Source organism: Hemicordylus capensis, chromosome 2, assembly GCF_027244095.1.
Source record: "Hemicordylus capensis ecotype Gifberg chromosome 2, rHemCap1.1.pri, whole genome shotgun sequence".
NCBI classification, from domain to species: Eukaryota; Metazoa; Chordata; class Lepidosauria; order Squamata; family Cordylidae; genus Hemicordylus; species Hemicordylus capensis.
Window position 1 is genome coordinate 15,510,531 of NC_069658.1, and position 16,377 is coordinate 15,526,907.

The 16,377-nt window shown below is 48.5% G+C and overlaps 1 protein-coding gene across 4 annotated transcripts in view; it reads left to right on the plus strand.

Moving 5' to 3' along the window:
- MAPK4 (mitogen-activated protein kinase 4) overlaps positions 1 to 16,377 on the plus strand; it is a 131,706-nt gene that overhangs the window by 91,241 nt on the left and 24,088 nt on the right. The window contains exon 1 of one of the 4 annotated variants that reach the window (XM_053288443.1): positions 10,160 to 10,225. The exons of the other annotated variants lie outside the window; for them this stretch is intronic. Coding sequence (XP_053144418.1) covers positions 10,202 to 10,225 — 24 coding nt within the window. The 5' untranslated portion in view covers positions 10,160 to 10,201. Of the gene's footprint in view, positions 1 to 10,159; positions 10,226 to 16,377 lie in introns of those variants that run through there. 4 annotated transcript variants of the gene reach the window in all.

Here is a 16,377-nt window from a genome sequence, read left to right on the forward strand (position 1 = left end):
GGAGAGGCACCAAGGTAGAATCATTAACATGATAAGAGGGATACTCTCTTTAGAAATGCAGATAAAGCTCTTTAGAAATCTACCCCCACCCCCATTGACTAGAAGGAAAACACAGAGGCCTGCTATGGGAACTTGCATCAAAACGAAACCCGAGAGTCGAGGGGAGGGGCTGCTTTCCTCAATGCCGCGAGTGGGATTCGAAGGGGCTTCGCTCAACCTTTACCCCGCAGCATGAAGCCATATGTGGATAGCTCCCAGGAGGTACCAGGTATTGAACCTGGGACCTTCTGCGTGCAAAGTATGTGCACTGCCACTGAACTACAGCCCCTCCTGGGTGAGGCATGAGCTACTAAAGTGAGACAAGTGGTCCCATGGACAAGCTGGGAAGGCTCTGGGATTTGGAGGCATGATGTCCTCCCTCTAGGGGCTTTAGAGCCAGCTGTGCCGTAGCAAGCATGACGTGCCCCCTTTGCTAAGCAGGGTTTGCCTTGGTTTGCATTTGATGGGTGACTGCATGTGAGTGCTGTCTGCTGTAAGGGATTCCCCTTAGAGGCCATCTTGGCTCACCAGCAGTTGCTGAACTACAACCCCCATAATCCCCAGCTGCAGTTGCAGTTGGGAGTTGTAGTTCAGCAACAGCTGGAGGGCCAGGTTTTGCTCGCCCCTGCCCTCAGGGGAGGGGCCCATAGTTCAGTGGGAGAGCATCTGCTTTGCAGGCAGAAGGTCCCAAGTTTTACCCCTGGCAGCAGGTAGGGCTGGGAAAGATTCCTGCATGGAATCTTGGAAAAGCTGCTGCCAGTCGACAGCAGCTGAGTCGACAGCACTGAGGAGTCGACAGCACTGAGCCAGACTTCTACTGAGTCAGACCACTGGTCCATTTAGCTCAGTATTGTCTTCCCATACTGGCAGCAGCTTCTCCAAGGCTGCAAGCAGGAGTCTCTCTCTCAGCCCTATCTTGGAGGAGCCAAGGAGGGAACTTGAAACCTTCTGCTCTTCCCAGAGCTTGGAACCTTCTGCATGCAAGCATGCCCAGGCTCTTCCCAGAGTGGCCCCATCCCCTCTAAGGGGAATATCTTGCAGTGCTCACACATGTAGTCTCCCATTCCAAAACAAACCAGGGTGGACCCTGCTTAGCAAATGGGAACAAGGCATGCTTGCTACCACAAGACCAGCTCTCCTCCCATGAGCCACCAGCATCCTTTGCCAAACCTCCCCCCCTGGGCTGGAGCTGGTGCTGACACCTCCCCGCCTCCCATGCTGGCCCGGTTAATAATTATAATAATTATTATATGATGATGATGATGATGATGATGATGATGATGATGATGATGATTATTTCTTGTTTGCACATCATCATCATCATCGATTTGATTTGATTTGATTTATATGCTGCCATTCCCAAAATGGCTCAGGGCGGTTGGGCTATCTAGCCGTCTCCTGTGCTGGCCCCACTGCTCTTCCCCTGCGTCCTCAGCCTCCATTTCCTTCCAGGGTGTGCCACTGCATCATGGCCGGCAAGGCAGCACAGAAGGAACCTGCATTCCCGCTGGCCTCTGCACCTGCAGCTCGCTCCTGCTCTCTCTCTCCCCCTTCCAGCAAGAAGCCTGTCTGCTTTGTCTGCTCCATTTAAAGCAGGCGGCGGGGGGTGGGGGTGGGGGGGGGAGGACAGGAGCGTGCGAATGAGTGAGCTCCTGGAGCCAGGGCAGAGCAGTGACAAGGAGAGGTTGACAGCTGGAGTGGCTGCCTGCAGGCTCACTCCCCATGTCCTTGTACTCAGCTCGTGTTCTTTGAAAAGTCGTCCCTCTTCCTCTTTTTACCTTTGATTCTGGACAGCTGTTCCAGTGTCTGCGTAAAGCAGGCCTTTTCAGCCTTGGATCCCCAGAGGTTGGGTGATGGGAGTTGTAGTCCCACAGCCTCTGGGACCCAAGGTTGAGATTCACAGGGATGTCGTCGCAAATGGAGAAGTGCAGGTGCTCCCCCTGAACACCCCCACCCTGACGGCCAGATCCCCCTAGCCACACCCCTCGCTTAGAAAGATGCAGTGATTGGTGGGGGACAGGGCTCTGTTACAAGAAGTCAAGGATCATGTAGACTCTAGGGAGTGAACTAGAATGAATGGCAGGGAATGCATCTCCAGGAAGCATTAGGAAAGATTCTTGCCTGAGACCTTGGAGTTCTGCTGCCAGTCATTGCAGACCATACTGAGCTAGCTGGACCAAAGATCTGACTCAGTATAAGGCAGCTTCCAATGTTCCTAAGACAGGAAGAGTGAAAATAAACAGTTGGAATAGCAAGAGCAGCACATTGTTTCCATGAGGCTTTACACACAGGGCTGCTGCCCCGAATCTCTTTTGGGAGGGAGAGTGTGCGTTCATACACTAGCCAGACTTACTCCGAAGTCCCGTCGAGACCCTTGGACCCACTCCACACACAAGTCGGGCTTTGTCTTGTGAATTCAAGCTTATCTCGAGGTATTTCCGGGTTTTAAAAATGGTGGTTTTAAGCTACTTTTTCGGGAAATGCAAGAGAAAATAGGGAGAGGCACTGATGTAGAATCATTAGCATGATAAGAGGGATACTTTCTTTAGAAATGCAGATGTAGCTCTTTAGGAAGCTCCCCCCCCCATTGGCTAGAAGGAAAACATGGAGGCACACGATGTGAACTTGCAAAAACAAAACCTGAGAGCAGAGGCGAAGGGCTGCATCCCTCAATTAAGGGTGTGCACAGAACCGGCTGATGCGGTTCGGTTCAGGTACAAATGGTTTGGTCCGGCACCCCCTGAACCCCCCACCCCACTTCGGGGGTGGTGGTTCGCGAATAATTTTTTTTAAAATTTACCTGTCGCCCCTTCAGGGGGCTTCCTAAAGACCGTGGGGTGTGTGTGTCCCCAAAAGGTTCCCCCTCCCCCCACGGGCCTCTTAAATTACTGCTGCAGCCCATTTTAATAATCCTTTATGGCCCATTCGGGCCTCCATATACTGGTGTGGTGGCCATTTTGGAGGCCGCTGCGCATGCTCAAATGGCCTCTGCGCTGAAAAAAATGGCTGCCGCACATGCACAAATGGTCCCTGTGAGGCCTGAGGCCTTGCCAGGCCTCGCAAAGGCCGTTTGAGCATGTGCAGCAGCCTCCAAAATGGCCACCATGCCAGTATATGGAGGCCCAAACGGACCCAAAGGATTATTAAAACAGGCCATGGCAGTGATTTAAGAGGCTGGCGGGGGATGGAAAACCTTTGTGGACCTCCCCCCACCCCGCAGCCTTTAGGAAGCCCCCCAAAGGGGCAACAGGCAAATTTAAAAAAACAATTTAAAAAAAATTGTGAACTGGGGCGGGGGGGTTGGTTCAGTCCGGCTGGACTGGGGTGGGGGTGCCAGTTCTAACCCAAACCCCCAAACCCCTGGTCCCCAAAACCGAACCCCCAAACCACCTGGACCAGTTCACACATCCCTACCCTCAATGCTGTGAGTGTAGTTTGAAGTGGCTTCGCTCACCATTTATCCCAAAGCCTGAAGCCAAGTGCGAATAACTCCCAAGTAGAATGCCAAGGACTTTGAGGCCCTGCTGAGACCCTGGAGGGAAAGAGGTGCTAGGACTGCCCCACTGTTTGAGAACCCTTGGTGTGAAGCCTTTTACAATCGCTTCCCTCTGCGTTGTTGGTTTGGGAGAGGCCATTGCAGGAACCACCAAATTATCAGTGCGTGGAGGTATGCTAAGTTGGACTAGAGCACTCAATGCTCTGGAGGTATTCTTGGGTGCCCAGAGCAGGGGACAGTTTCACCCAAGCTGGATGCTGCGCAGCAGCCACCACAAGTCTCTTGGTGGCTGCCGCCTTGCAGTGAGATGGTTTTGGGGGCAATCCAGTCCAGCTGGTGACCCTGATAGGAGCATAAGAAGAAGCAGCTGCCTTGTCCCGAGTCAGACTATGGGTCCATCCAGCTCAGTATTGTCTACCCAGACTGGCGGTGGCTTCTCCAAGGTTGCAGGCAAGAAGAAGACTTCCTCTCAGCCATATCTTGGAGGTGCCAAGGAGTAGACCTGGGACCTTCTGCATGCATGCAAGCATGCCGATGCTCTTCAACTGAGCTCTGGCCCCATCCCCTACGGGGAATACCTTACAGTGCTCACATGTAGTCTCCCATCCAAATGCAAACCAGACAGGCCCTGCTTAGCAAAGGAGGCCATTCATGTTTGCTACCACAAGACCAGTCCTCCTCCCCTGGGCACTTTCCAGACTAGCTGCTCAACAGCATTAAAATGCCTCTGTTCTGGCAAGTCGCATTTGAAATGTAAACAGCAGGGGGTTCAGTCTTGCAGAAACTAACAACCCGAACTTCCTTACAATCCGGCAACTTCCTTACACTGTATATACAACGTCCTAGCTCTATATTGCAGTGATTAAATTCGAAACGAGGCATTGGAAATGTGAACGGCACCCTGCTGCCTGCGTAGGGAATGTGGTGTCAGAATGCAGGAAGTGTGGAAGCACACTTCCAAGATACGATGTGACCCCGTTGCAGGGTCTAATCTGGAAAACGCCTTGGAGATTTATGTGGACCACTCATCAGAGAGAGATGGAATCATCAAAATTGCTGATTTCAATCAGCCTTCTGCTAGTGGTAGGTTACATTCATAGTTTTTGTTCACAGTCTCCAAACACCATGGAGAGATAAAGTTGTGGAGGAGGCATCCATGCAAAAACAATGCACCCATCCCCAAATATTCGTGACTTCAGCAGTGCAGAATATTGCAAAAACGCCCACAAAAGGCTTAGTAGCAAAAACTTTTTCCACATACCACCACCACCCACTGAGTGGATGAGAGACAGCAGTGAGTAACGGGCACAAGCAGGCAGAAACTGACACTGTCTTTATCCACCCAAGTTTTGTGTATCTCATTATCTCTACATTCAAGCTGCGGGATCGGGGGCTGTGACTATAGACTTGAGCATGGGGGCGTGGATGGACCACGTGCTACGCATGCAATCTGCTCTACACACAGCTCTTGCCATACGGCAGGGGAGTTCCCAGCTTGTAGCTCCTTCTCCATCCCTCCCACAGCCAGATGCACTGAGCAAGCAGGAGGGTGTTCCTTTTTTGCCTGGTCTAATTTGAGGAGAGCTGCGTCATCACTGGTGGGCACAGATCCTCCTGCTGGTAAAGTCAGTCTGTGCTGAGAACCAATAATTAATGGCCAAGAATAGTGTGTCTGCAGTCCTTTCGAGGACCCCCACCTATGTCGCCTCCTTCCAAGAACCCCGTGAAGCAAGTCCATGTTGCTGCTTCACACTGATTCAAAGACCAACTCACCATTAATAGCCATATTATTGACATCACATTTAACTCACTTATCACAAGAAGCAAAGTAAGAGCAAATGAATACAATCTTAGCTCATAAACTTCAGCGCAGTATTTACAAGGCCTGATTCTCTGTACATAGTGCCAATCTGAATATGTGTACAGTGACCTATATTATATTAATTTTTTTAATTACCTGTAGCCCCTTTGGGGGGGTCTGCTGTGGGGGTCTGCAAAGTTTCCCCCTCCTCCCACTGGCCTCTAGGGCCTCACAGGCACCATTTGAGTATGTGCGGTGGTCATTTTTAAAAATATTTTTTTTAAAAAATGGCTGCTGAAAACAAAATGGCCACCACGCTTGCTCAAATGGCCTCTGCAAGGCCTGGCATGGTCTAGGGCCTCACAGAGGCCATTTGAGCATGTCCAGTGGCCATTTTGGTTTTGGTGGCCTTTTTTTAAATTTTAAGAAATGGCGCCCCCCCTTCAAGTGGTGCCTGGGGCATGTGCCCTGCCTGCCCCACCCTAGATACGCCCCTGTGTGGAGGCCCCGGACTTTGGCCTCGAAGCCCAGGGGTAAGAGTGCCTCTGTATGGGGCATACTTTTCCTCTGCCCTCCCTGCCATTCCGGGTCCACAATGTGAGTTGGCCAACCCCATCCTACCCACAACATGGCTAACACGCAATCACTTTCCCTTCCTCCTACCTTACACAGGAGCATAGGAAGCTGCCATATACTGAGTCAGACCATATGTCCATCAAGCTCAGTATTGTCTACACAGGCTGGTAGCGGCTTCTCCAAGGTTACAGGCAGGGGTCTCTCTCAGCTCTATGTGAAGATGCTGGGGTAGTGGGGACTTGGAACCTTCTGCATGCAAGCAGGCATTTGCTCTTCCCAGAGCAGCCCATCCCCTAAGGGGAATTTCTTACAGTGCTCACATATGTAGTCTCCCATTCAAATGCAAGCCAGGTCAGACCCTGAAAAGGGGACAATTCATGATTGCATCTGCTCTCCATACCTTGATGTTTGCTGGCCATTTCTTGAGGCTTGAAGCTTGGCTGGGTGTCGCTCCTACTCACATTTTCATCATGAGAACCAGCCCAGAGAGTTGTGAGATTGCGCTTTTGCTCTATTGCACTTGGAGAGGAGAGCTGGTCTTGTGGTAGCAAGCATGACTTGTCCCCTTAGCTAAGCAGGGTCCACCCTGGTTGCATATGAAAGGGAGACTAGAAGTGTGAGCACTGTAAGATATTCCCCTTAGGGAGTGGAGCCGCTCTGGGAGGAGCAGAAGGTTCCATGTTCCCTCCCTGGTGGCATCTCCAAGATAGGGCTGAGAGAGATTCCTTCCTGCAACCTTGGAGAAGCTGCTGTCAGTCTGTGAAGACAATACTGAGCTTGATAGACCAATGGACTGACTCAGTATATGGCAGCTTCCTATGTTCTTCCTATGTGCAGAAAGCTTTCCTTTTAAAACCAGGAAGGCATGCTGCAGTTGTGCAACTGTTGCGCAAAGGTAAGCAATGCATGTGTGTGCTGGCACAACTCTAGCCTCGTTTGCAAGCCCTAGACTTTGTTTGCAAGCAGCAAGAGCAACAGATCTGTGCTACTGTCCTGTCTTTCCGGCCGTAAGTGGTTAGTTAGAAGGTCGGCTCGTGTCTCCCTCCAGTTCTTTCTCTCTAATGCCCATCGGACTAGAACTTGGAGCAGGTGTGGAGCTAGCTCTGGGAAGAGCATCTGCATGCAGAAGATTCCAAGTTCCCTCCCTGGCAACATCTCTAAGATAGGGCTGAGAGAGACTCCTGCCTGTAACCTTGGAGAAGCTGCTGCCAGTCTGGGTAGACAATGCTCAGCTAGATTGACCAATGGTCTGACTCAGCATAAAGCAACTTCCTATGTTTCTATGTTCCTATTTGCTTTGTATGCAGAAGGTCTCAGGTTCAATCCCTGGCAACTCCAGGTAGGGCTGGGAGAGACTCTTGCCTGAAACCTGGGAGAAGCCACCACCAGTCAGTGCTGAGCTAGATGGACCAAGGGTCTGACTCGGTATAAAGCAGTTCCTATGTTCCTATGATGCACATATGTTCAAATGGCACAAAATACCCTTTTCTGGATTGCCATTTCTGTATGTTTGGCCACAAACATCACTTATGTAGTTGCACATGTGTCATTCACTACTGACACAAGGCACATGCATTTTATGTTTGTCTGCACCCCCTGTTCCTGGGAGATGAGGTAGGTCACACAACGTTAAGAATGAGGAGCTCAGTCCAGAGATCAGGGCAGGGTAAGAGTGTGAAGCCAGGGGCTGGAGCAGAGAGCTAGGTGCAGGCTCTCTCCAGGGTTTCCTATACATTGTTTGCAAAATTAATAAAATACATAAAATTGCAGGCCTGCTCAATTCTGGGCCCCCAGCTGTTTTTTGACTACAGCTACCATAATCCCCAGCCACAGTGGCCAATAGCCAGGGATTATGGGAGTTGTAGGCCAACATCTGCAGAAGGGCCGGAGTTGAGCAGGCATGATATAAAGCAATATAACATTAATACAATTAATGCAAATTAAGCGAGCTGGTTAAAACCACATTTAAAATTCACACATTAAAAGGTTAAAGGCTAAAAACCCACCAGATAGAAGCAACGATTAAAACATTTAAAAGTCTCTCTAAAAAGATGGGTCTTCAGTTGTTTTTGAACAACCCTGAGGAAGGGAGCATGGCGGATCTCCTCCAGCAGGGCATTTCAAATCTGAGGGGCCACTACCAAAAAGGCCCTGTCACTAGTCCCTGCAAACTGGATTTCCATTTGTGATGGGGCCGCGAGCAGGGCCTGAGATGCTAGGTGGAGATGCTGTAGGGCTTTAAAGGTCAAAACAATCTGGCTCAGAAGCAAACTGGTAACCAATGACTTTGTGTATGTGTAACCAAAGTATCAAGTGTCAAGTGAAAACTATCCTCCAAATGGCTTAGAACAGCTCCCAGAAAGATGGGTTAAGTCAGGGGTTCCCAAACGTGGTCCCCAGATGTTATTGGACTACATCTCCCATCACCCCCAGCTGCAATGGCCTTTGGCATCTGGGGAGCCAAGCTGGACAACCCCGGGGTGAAGAGAAAAGGGTACTGGAAAGGGACACTCAAACCTTCCAGCTTCCTTTCCCCACCGTGCTTCTAAGCTGTTCTGTATTCTGGCAGTGTCTTCTGAGGTAATGTACCCTTGAAGTAACCAGCGCTGCTGATGGCTGCAGAACAAATAGATCCTAACCAGCCAACATTTTGTTTTGTGGTTGTCTGCTGGGAGCTGTCTCTGAGTTTGCAGCATCTGGCCCACATTCAGATAATGCACAGTTGCACTTGACGGATGAGCTAAGTGCTCGGCTGCTCCTGGGCCTTTGGAACTTGCTGCTTGGATGGATTCGGGCTTGGAGGAAATAACCTGCGTCCTGTGTCACCCGATGGAGCACCTGCTCCCATACGTGTCTCCCCAGGGATGCAGGCCACAGGTTCAATCCCTGGCAGCATCTCCAGGTAGTGCTACGAAGACCCTCGTCTGAAACCTCAGAGAGCTGCTGCCAGTCAGTGTGGAGAATACTGAGCTAGAGGGACCCAAGGTCTGACTCAGTGACAGTCAGGCAGTGTCTATATTCCTGTTTCGGGGTGGGGTGGGGCTGCAGCTCAGGGGTGAGGCTTGCAGAAGGGCCCAGGTTCCCTACCTGGCATCTCCCAGTAGGGTTAGGAAATACCTGTCTTGAGTCCTGGAGAAGCCACTGCCAGTCAGTGTAGACAATACTGAGCTAGATAGACCCCTGGTCTGACTCTGTATAAGGCAGTATCCTATGTGCTTCAGAGCTGGACAGGGATATGAAATTGGGTTTCTCCAGTCCTCGTCCAAGAGCTGGCCTATTGCCTTTGCCTCTAGAGGAGAAGGCAACATGCCGCCCTACCTCCCTCACTGACCCTGCTTGCTCACCTGAAGCCAGGGCTAACATCACCCCCCCCTTGCTGCCTCTCCACTTTACCAGCCCAGATGCTGGCTCCTCCGGGCTGGCCTCACCTTCCCTCCAGAAGAACAGCCCTGCTGGCTCAGGCCCAAGAAGGCCCATCTAGTCCAGCATCCTCTTTCACACAGTGGCCCAGCAGATGCCTCTGGGGAGCCCACAGGCAAGAGGTATATGCATGCCCTCTCTCCTGCTGTTATTCCCATGCAACTGGTATTGAGAGGCATCGTGCCTCTGAGGCTGGAGATGGTTTATAGCCCTCAGACTAACAGCCATTGTTAGACCTCTCCTCCATCAATCTGTCCAAGCCCCTTTTAAAGCCATGCAAGCTAGCGGCCATCACCACATCCTGTGGCAGAGAGTGCCATAGATTAATTATGTGCTGTGTGAAAAGGTACTTCCTTTTGTTGGTCCTAAATGTCCTGGCCTTCAGTTTCATGGGATGACCCCTGGTTCTAGTGTTGTGAGAGAGGGAGAAAAATTCCTCTCTGTCCACGCTCTCTACTCCATGCATAATTTTATACACCTTGACCATGTCTCCCCTTCGTCGCCTCTTTTCCAAACGAAAGAGCCCCAGATGCTGTAGCCTAGCCTTATAAGGAAAGTGCTCCAGGCCCCTGATCGTCTTGGTTGCCCACTTCTGTACCTTCTCCCGTTCTACACCAGCGTCAGCTCTGCAGGATGCTATGCTGAGATAAGTAGGGACAGTTGTTCTCCCCCTGCTGTATATATGAGAGCTGTCACTTTAAAAGGCGTCTCTTTGCCCAGTTAACTTAACTAGCTCTCTGGCTGCTGGGGCCCAGATTGTTTTGTTTTGATTCACCCCAGCACCAGGAGGAGACTTCCGCTGATTCTGCGTTGCAAGTCGAGCGACCCTGACCCAGCTCTTTCTGCCATCCATCTGCCCAGGATCTGACATGCTGACCGAAAACCAGAGCAAGGTTGTGTGTGAGCATGCTGCTGCCGCTTTACTGCATCACCTCAGTCCCCAGTGCATTGGCCCCGTTTGCTCATCTGCGAAGGGCTGGATGTGTGGAAAAGTACAGAGCCAGCGAAGGGAAAGTTCAACACATTCATTTCCAAGGGTGCTGGCTGGGTCACACACACTGCAACTGTCAGATTGCATTACCTTGGGCAGCACTCCTCTCTGCACATGCCAGCCAGAGCAACTGCAGCACCTTGGGAGGTGGGTGTCTGTTCGCTGCTCAGGCAACAGCCCACCCCCAAAACCTGCACTTGCTCCTTTTGTAGGTGAAGCCAGGCGAGCTCTTGAATTCTGATGATTATAGAATGATATGCTAATGCATCTTAACTGCAATCCATCCTAAATCTAGGCTATTTCACAAATGTTTCTCTTTCCATATGTTTGCATACACAGTGAGATCCAGTGAGGTATGGTAACTAAAAGCGTTACTATAGGAGTTTCACTCTCCACTCACTGGGTGATCTTGGGTTAGTCATTATTCCTTTGCCTAAGCTACCTCACAAGGCTGTTGTGGGGTAGAATGAGGCAGGGGAGTAAATGATCTGGGTTCTGCATCATAGGAACATAGGAACACAGAAAGCTGCCATATATTGAGTCAGACCATTGGTCCATCTGGCTCAGTATTGTCTACACAGACTGGCAGCAGCTTCTCCAAGCTTGCAGGTAGGAATCTCTCTCAGCCCTATCTTGGAGATGCCAGGGAGGGAACTTGGAATCTAGATGCCCTTCACAGAGCATCCCCTAAAGGAAATATCTTACCGTGCTCACATGTAGTCTCCGATTCATATGCAACCATGGCAAACCCTGCTTAACTAAGGGGACAAGTAATGCTTGCTACCACAAGACCAACTCTCCTCTCCTCTCCATTCCTGGGGAGCACCTTCCCCCATATATTCTTGTGCACCAATCAACATCTGAGGCTAAACTGCTAACTGAAACCCCTGCTAACTGAGCAAGACCCCTGCTAGCTGAGCAAAGAGACACATTTTAAAGTGGTGATTCTCTGATATTTAGCAGGGGGAGAGCAACTGGCCCTATCCAGCCCAGCAGAGCATCCCTCCAGTGACTGTTGCTGGTATCTGCCTTCTGTTTCTTTTCAGATTCTGAGCCCTTTGGGGACAAGGGACCATCCTATCAATGTATTATTTATTTTTCTATGTAAACCACTTTGAGAACTTTGGTTGAAGAGCGGTATATAAATATTCATCGTAAACTCTGTATTCCCCTGTCTTCAGAAGTGAAGCACGAGAGACAGGGCTTCCTCGGCTGTGGCACCACAGATGTGGAATACCCTCCCCAGGGAGGCCATCCTAGTCCCATCACTATTTGTTTGATTGATTGATTGATTGATTGATTTCTATACCACCCTTCCAAAATGGCTCAGGGCGGTTTACATCAAAACAAAACTAAAATCAATTAACTGTTAAAATCAAAAACTGTTAAAAAAAATAAATTAAACCATTATTAAAACAATTAAAACTGTTTTTAAAACCCTGGAAAACCAGGCCAAACCTTTATGGTTTAAAAGCAATTTAAAAACCGTGGAAGGTCAGGCCAAACAAATAGGTCTTAAGGGCTCTCCTGAAGGCCAATAATGAACTCAGATTACAGATTTCTGCAGGAGTGCATTCCCAAAATCCTTGTTTTCCTTCATTTTATTCATGTGCTGCGTATTGTGCTGAAGCTTTGCTTGTTTTAGGGATATTATGGGTTTTTTATGATTTAATATTTTATTTTAAATTGTTTGTATTTTATTTTGATACTGTTTTACTATTTGTTGGTAACATAAATGATGCCAATTTAAATATATGTATATAAACATAGTGAAACTGGATGGAGAAATACCAAAATACTATTCTTCACCCATTCCTATTAGATATTCCTCCATCATTCAGTTCATACCCATCAGTATTATTAGATACAGATAATTAAGAAGTGATACCTATTTATCCATTCTTTAATCCACCGTTTAAATGACACCTCATTAATGTGCCGCAAATGTTCCTCATAATCTTAATAAATCAAAATCCAATTAGTTGTGCTGATTCCTTTCCCAATGCTGGAAAAATGCATCCATTGTCTTTATATTCTATATTTGATCTGTCCTTGGTATAGGAATGTTGGCAAAAGTTAATTGCCAAAAGTTAATCCCCCTGCTAACTGAGCAAAAAGGCACCTTTAAAAGTGGTGATTCTCTTTGTTTGGCAGGGCGGGGAGCAACTGGCCCTATCCATCCACAGCACAGCATCCCTCCAGTGGCTGTTGCTGGTGTCTGTCTTATGTTGCTTTTTCAGATTGTGAGCCCTTTGGGGACAGGGAGCCGTTTTGTTTGTTTATTTATATCTTTGTAAACTGTTTTGGGAACTTCTATTGAAAAGCGGTATATAAATATTTGTTGTATTCGTATATTCGTATGAAGTGTTTTTCTAATAATGGGGATCAAACTCAAAAATGGTTGAATTTGTGATTGTATTCTGTCACTGTTGGCACTCGGCTCTTGGGCAAGACGTTCTGGGTGGACTCTTTCCTCCTTGATGGAGGGAGGCAAAGTGGGCCCCTCCATTGCTTCTGCTGCCGACACCTCTTATCATTCTTACTTTCTCTATTGCCAGGGAGAGAGCTGGCTGGGAAGTGGAAGAGCGTTCAATAGCAGCTGCTCCTCTTTGTCTTTTTCACGGCTTTTGTGTCAGGACCCACCTAGGAGACTGAGGAGGAGGAGATGGAGGAGATGCACACTTGAACCAAGACCCTCCGGCCCTGATGATAGCCCCGTAGCTCCACAAGGCCCTGAGCAGTCTGATCGTGTTGCTTCTTCTTCTGACAACCCCTTTGAAGAGCCCTGGGGACCTTGTACTCCCCAGTGGGGCTCCTGTCCTATCCCTAGAACTCCCTACATCACCCCCCCCCACATAGAGGTGATGGTGTGCCAGGGCCAAGCTCCAGCTTCAGAGGTGGAGTACTTGCTTGGCTGCTTGGGGCTTCCCTCCCCATGAGTCTACTTGGGAGAAGGGGGAGGCCAGTTCAGACACCAGCTTTGGAGTGGGGCTGGCCTGAGATCCAGGAGAGGGCAGGACTCCAAGCGACCCTGGGCCCCCTCCTTGGCACTGGCTTTTGCTGGGTCAACAACAGCTCCTGAGTGGCTTGACTTGAGCATGGGCATTTTGTTTGTTCCCTCTGGGAAAGGGGAAAGGGCAAGCAAGCAGGGGGCACTGGTGAGGAGGAGAAGCTGCAGAAGGGGCTGGGGCAGGGGCTTTTGGAAATGGGCCCCCTGCAGGGGTGTGGGCCCTCAGGTGCCAAGTCATGCTAGCCCCACTGATGCCATCTCTATGCTGAATTGACTAGAAAATCCTTATTGAAAATGTGTTAGTAACAGTGAAGATTATGGTTGTGAAAAAGCATAACAATGACAACTAAAAATGGGTTGTTGCGGGTCTGATGGATTGTTGCAAATGGACATATAGTGGCTCAGGCAAGCTTTTGCTGAAGCTGAAACAGGCAAGTTAACTAGATTAATGTGATTGCAAAATGGTAATGGGAACTGACAAGGACTGTTGCGGAGATGGATTTTATTTTTATTTTTTTGCTATCTATCTGAATAATCCCTCTAAGAGCCCTTAATTAGGGGGACGTTTGCGTTGATACTTGGTAATGCATGATTTTAATATTGCAAATGTTAAGAACCCCAATAGGAAATTCAGGGGGAGTAAGAAATATAGGGGAAGCTTCCACAATCGCCAAAGCTCCACAGAGACGCACATTTGCATATTCAGGTTGCAGAATCTCGTTCTGCTTAGTGCGGAATGTGTATTGCCTGGGTTCAGAATTATGTAAATGTTTTCAGAGAATATGCAGCCCTGTCCAAGAGGCACAAGACCTGATTTTTGCATGGTGTACCAGTTGCTGTGGTGTACGGAATACACAGGTCAGACCTTCTGACAGTACTTCCCTGAGATTAACATGCAACTGTTTTCTAGGAATGGTGGCAAAATGGAGGGGTGGGGAATGGTGTGTGGGGATTGAATGGAACAGCTTAACTAGCAGCAGTGGAAGGGTGCCGTATGCCTGCAGTATGAGATGGTTTCTGTGGAGCAGGTCAGAGCTGGCTCTGGGTACTCTGTGAGAGACCAATAATATGATTCATTCAGAATGCTTCTATTCACAGCTTCCAGGAACTGCAGACCCAGCAGATAATGCAATGGTAAAATCCACTTTTGTTCTAGACTGTCAGTTGATCTGAAACAGAATGGCTGTTGAATTATAAACCACACTGCAGTCATTCATAGGGCTATGTCATCCAAGTGTACTGTGCAAATGCAAAAACCAGTAGTGAGTGTAGTCAATAGTATGCGGGGAAACATACCTTTTCACTTTGTTAAAAAAATCATGTTTCTAGACCTCAAGTATTAGGGCCAAAGTAACCGTGATGTTAAATACATCATAGTCCTCCCAGCTTTCTTTCTTAAAAAAAAAAAAAAAAGCAGCCATGGAGCCTCCATTGTAGAACAGAACCATAGTATGTGTGTGAAGTGGGAAATTTAACATTTTCTTTCATGTCATGGTCCTGATTAAAAAATGCCCCTTCCAAGCTGCTAATTGTCCTATGAAGGCAGCTTCCTTCCCAGGGAAAATAGCAAGTGAAAAGGTAATTTTCATCAGGAAAGCAGCACATATAAATTCATGGAGGACAGGTCTATCAATAGCTACTAGTCTGGTGGCTAGAGGCCACCTCCAGCCTCAAAGGCAGGATTCCACTAAATACCAGTTGCAGGAGAGCAACAGTAACATGCCCTCTCCTCTTGCCTGGGGGCTCCCCAGAGGCATCTGGTGGGCCACTGTGTGAAACAGGATGCTGGATTAGATGAGCCGTGGGCCTGATCCACCAGGGCTGTTCTTATGTTCTTAGAAGGAAAGTTTTAACCTTCCCCCCTACAGCAGGGAAAGGCTTGACTAACAAGCAGAAGGTTGCTGGTTCAAATCCCCGCTGGTATGACCCCGAGACTATGGGAAACACCTATATCGGGCAGCAGCAATATAGGAAGATGCTGAAAGGCATCATCTCATACTGCGAGGGAGGAAGTAATGGTAAACGCATCCAGTATTCTACCAAAGAAAACCACAGGGCTCTGTGGGCGCCAGGAGTTGAAATCGACTTGACAGCACACTTTATCTTTGTCTGCTACATATGCTTTGGTCCCATGCAGAATGGAGCCTTCCAGGACTGGTCTTTTGTTTAAAATGATGGATTTTAATGTAACATCTGGGCATTTTCCAGATTACATGCTGCAACAGTTTTGCGACGTGTCGGCTACATGCCCCTCTGTATTTCCCCTTGTTTGGACATTGCGGTCATTGTGCTATCAGTAGGGTGCCATTCATATTTCCGATGCCTTGTTTTGGATTTTATTGATGCATCGTAGCTCTATAAACTATATGCATTGCAGGAAAGTAGCTGTATTTTTCCATTGTGGGAGGCTTGCCCCGTCATGTATGCGTTGCAGTGTGGTGTGATGTGGACGGTTCAAATTGTGGTGCAAAGATTTGTTAATTTTTACAGCCCCTTTCTGTCTCGTTCATGAAATAATCTTTCTGTGAAATGAATTTTTTTAAAATTTTTATTTCCCCACCTATTTCCTCTTGCACAAAGCTGCAACCTGATCTTTATCTGCTTTCAGCTTTTTATTTCAATCACATTTGCTTTTGTTTTTCATCAGACTTATCTTTTGGATACATTCATGTTTCCTCCTTTTTGTGTGTGCTGTGGATTGTCTGGCTTATTCGGCAGATCGATGATCTGTTGAAATGTAAAGCCACAATTAAAAATAAAATAAAGATTATTCTGTTTCTTGCACAAGGGCCTGCTTTCGGCCCTAGCTGCACTTCCGCCTGATGGTGGCTTTGCACAAAGGCACCGAGAAATAATAATAATAAAAGAGTTTGTCACGTCAGTGGTTCCCCACCCGCTCTGTGACCCCCACTGTCTCGAAATGGAGGGGGGCAGTGAATGCGAATCAGGTGGAATATGGACAACCCCTGCCAGGAAAACCCAGTGCAGTGGTGGGCAATATGAATGGCCAAACCCTGTCACAATGCATTGAAAAATGCATCGAG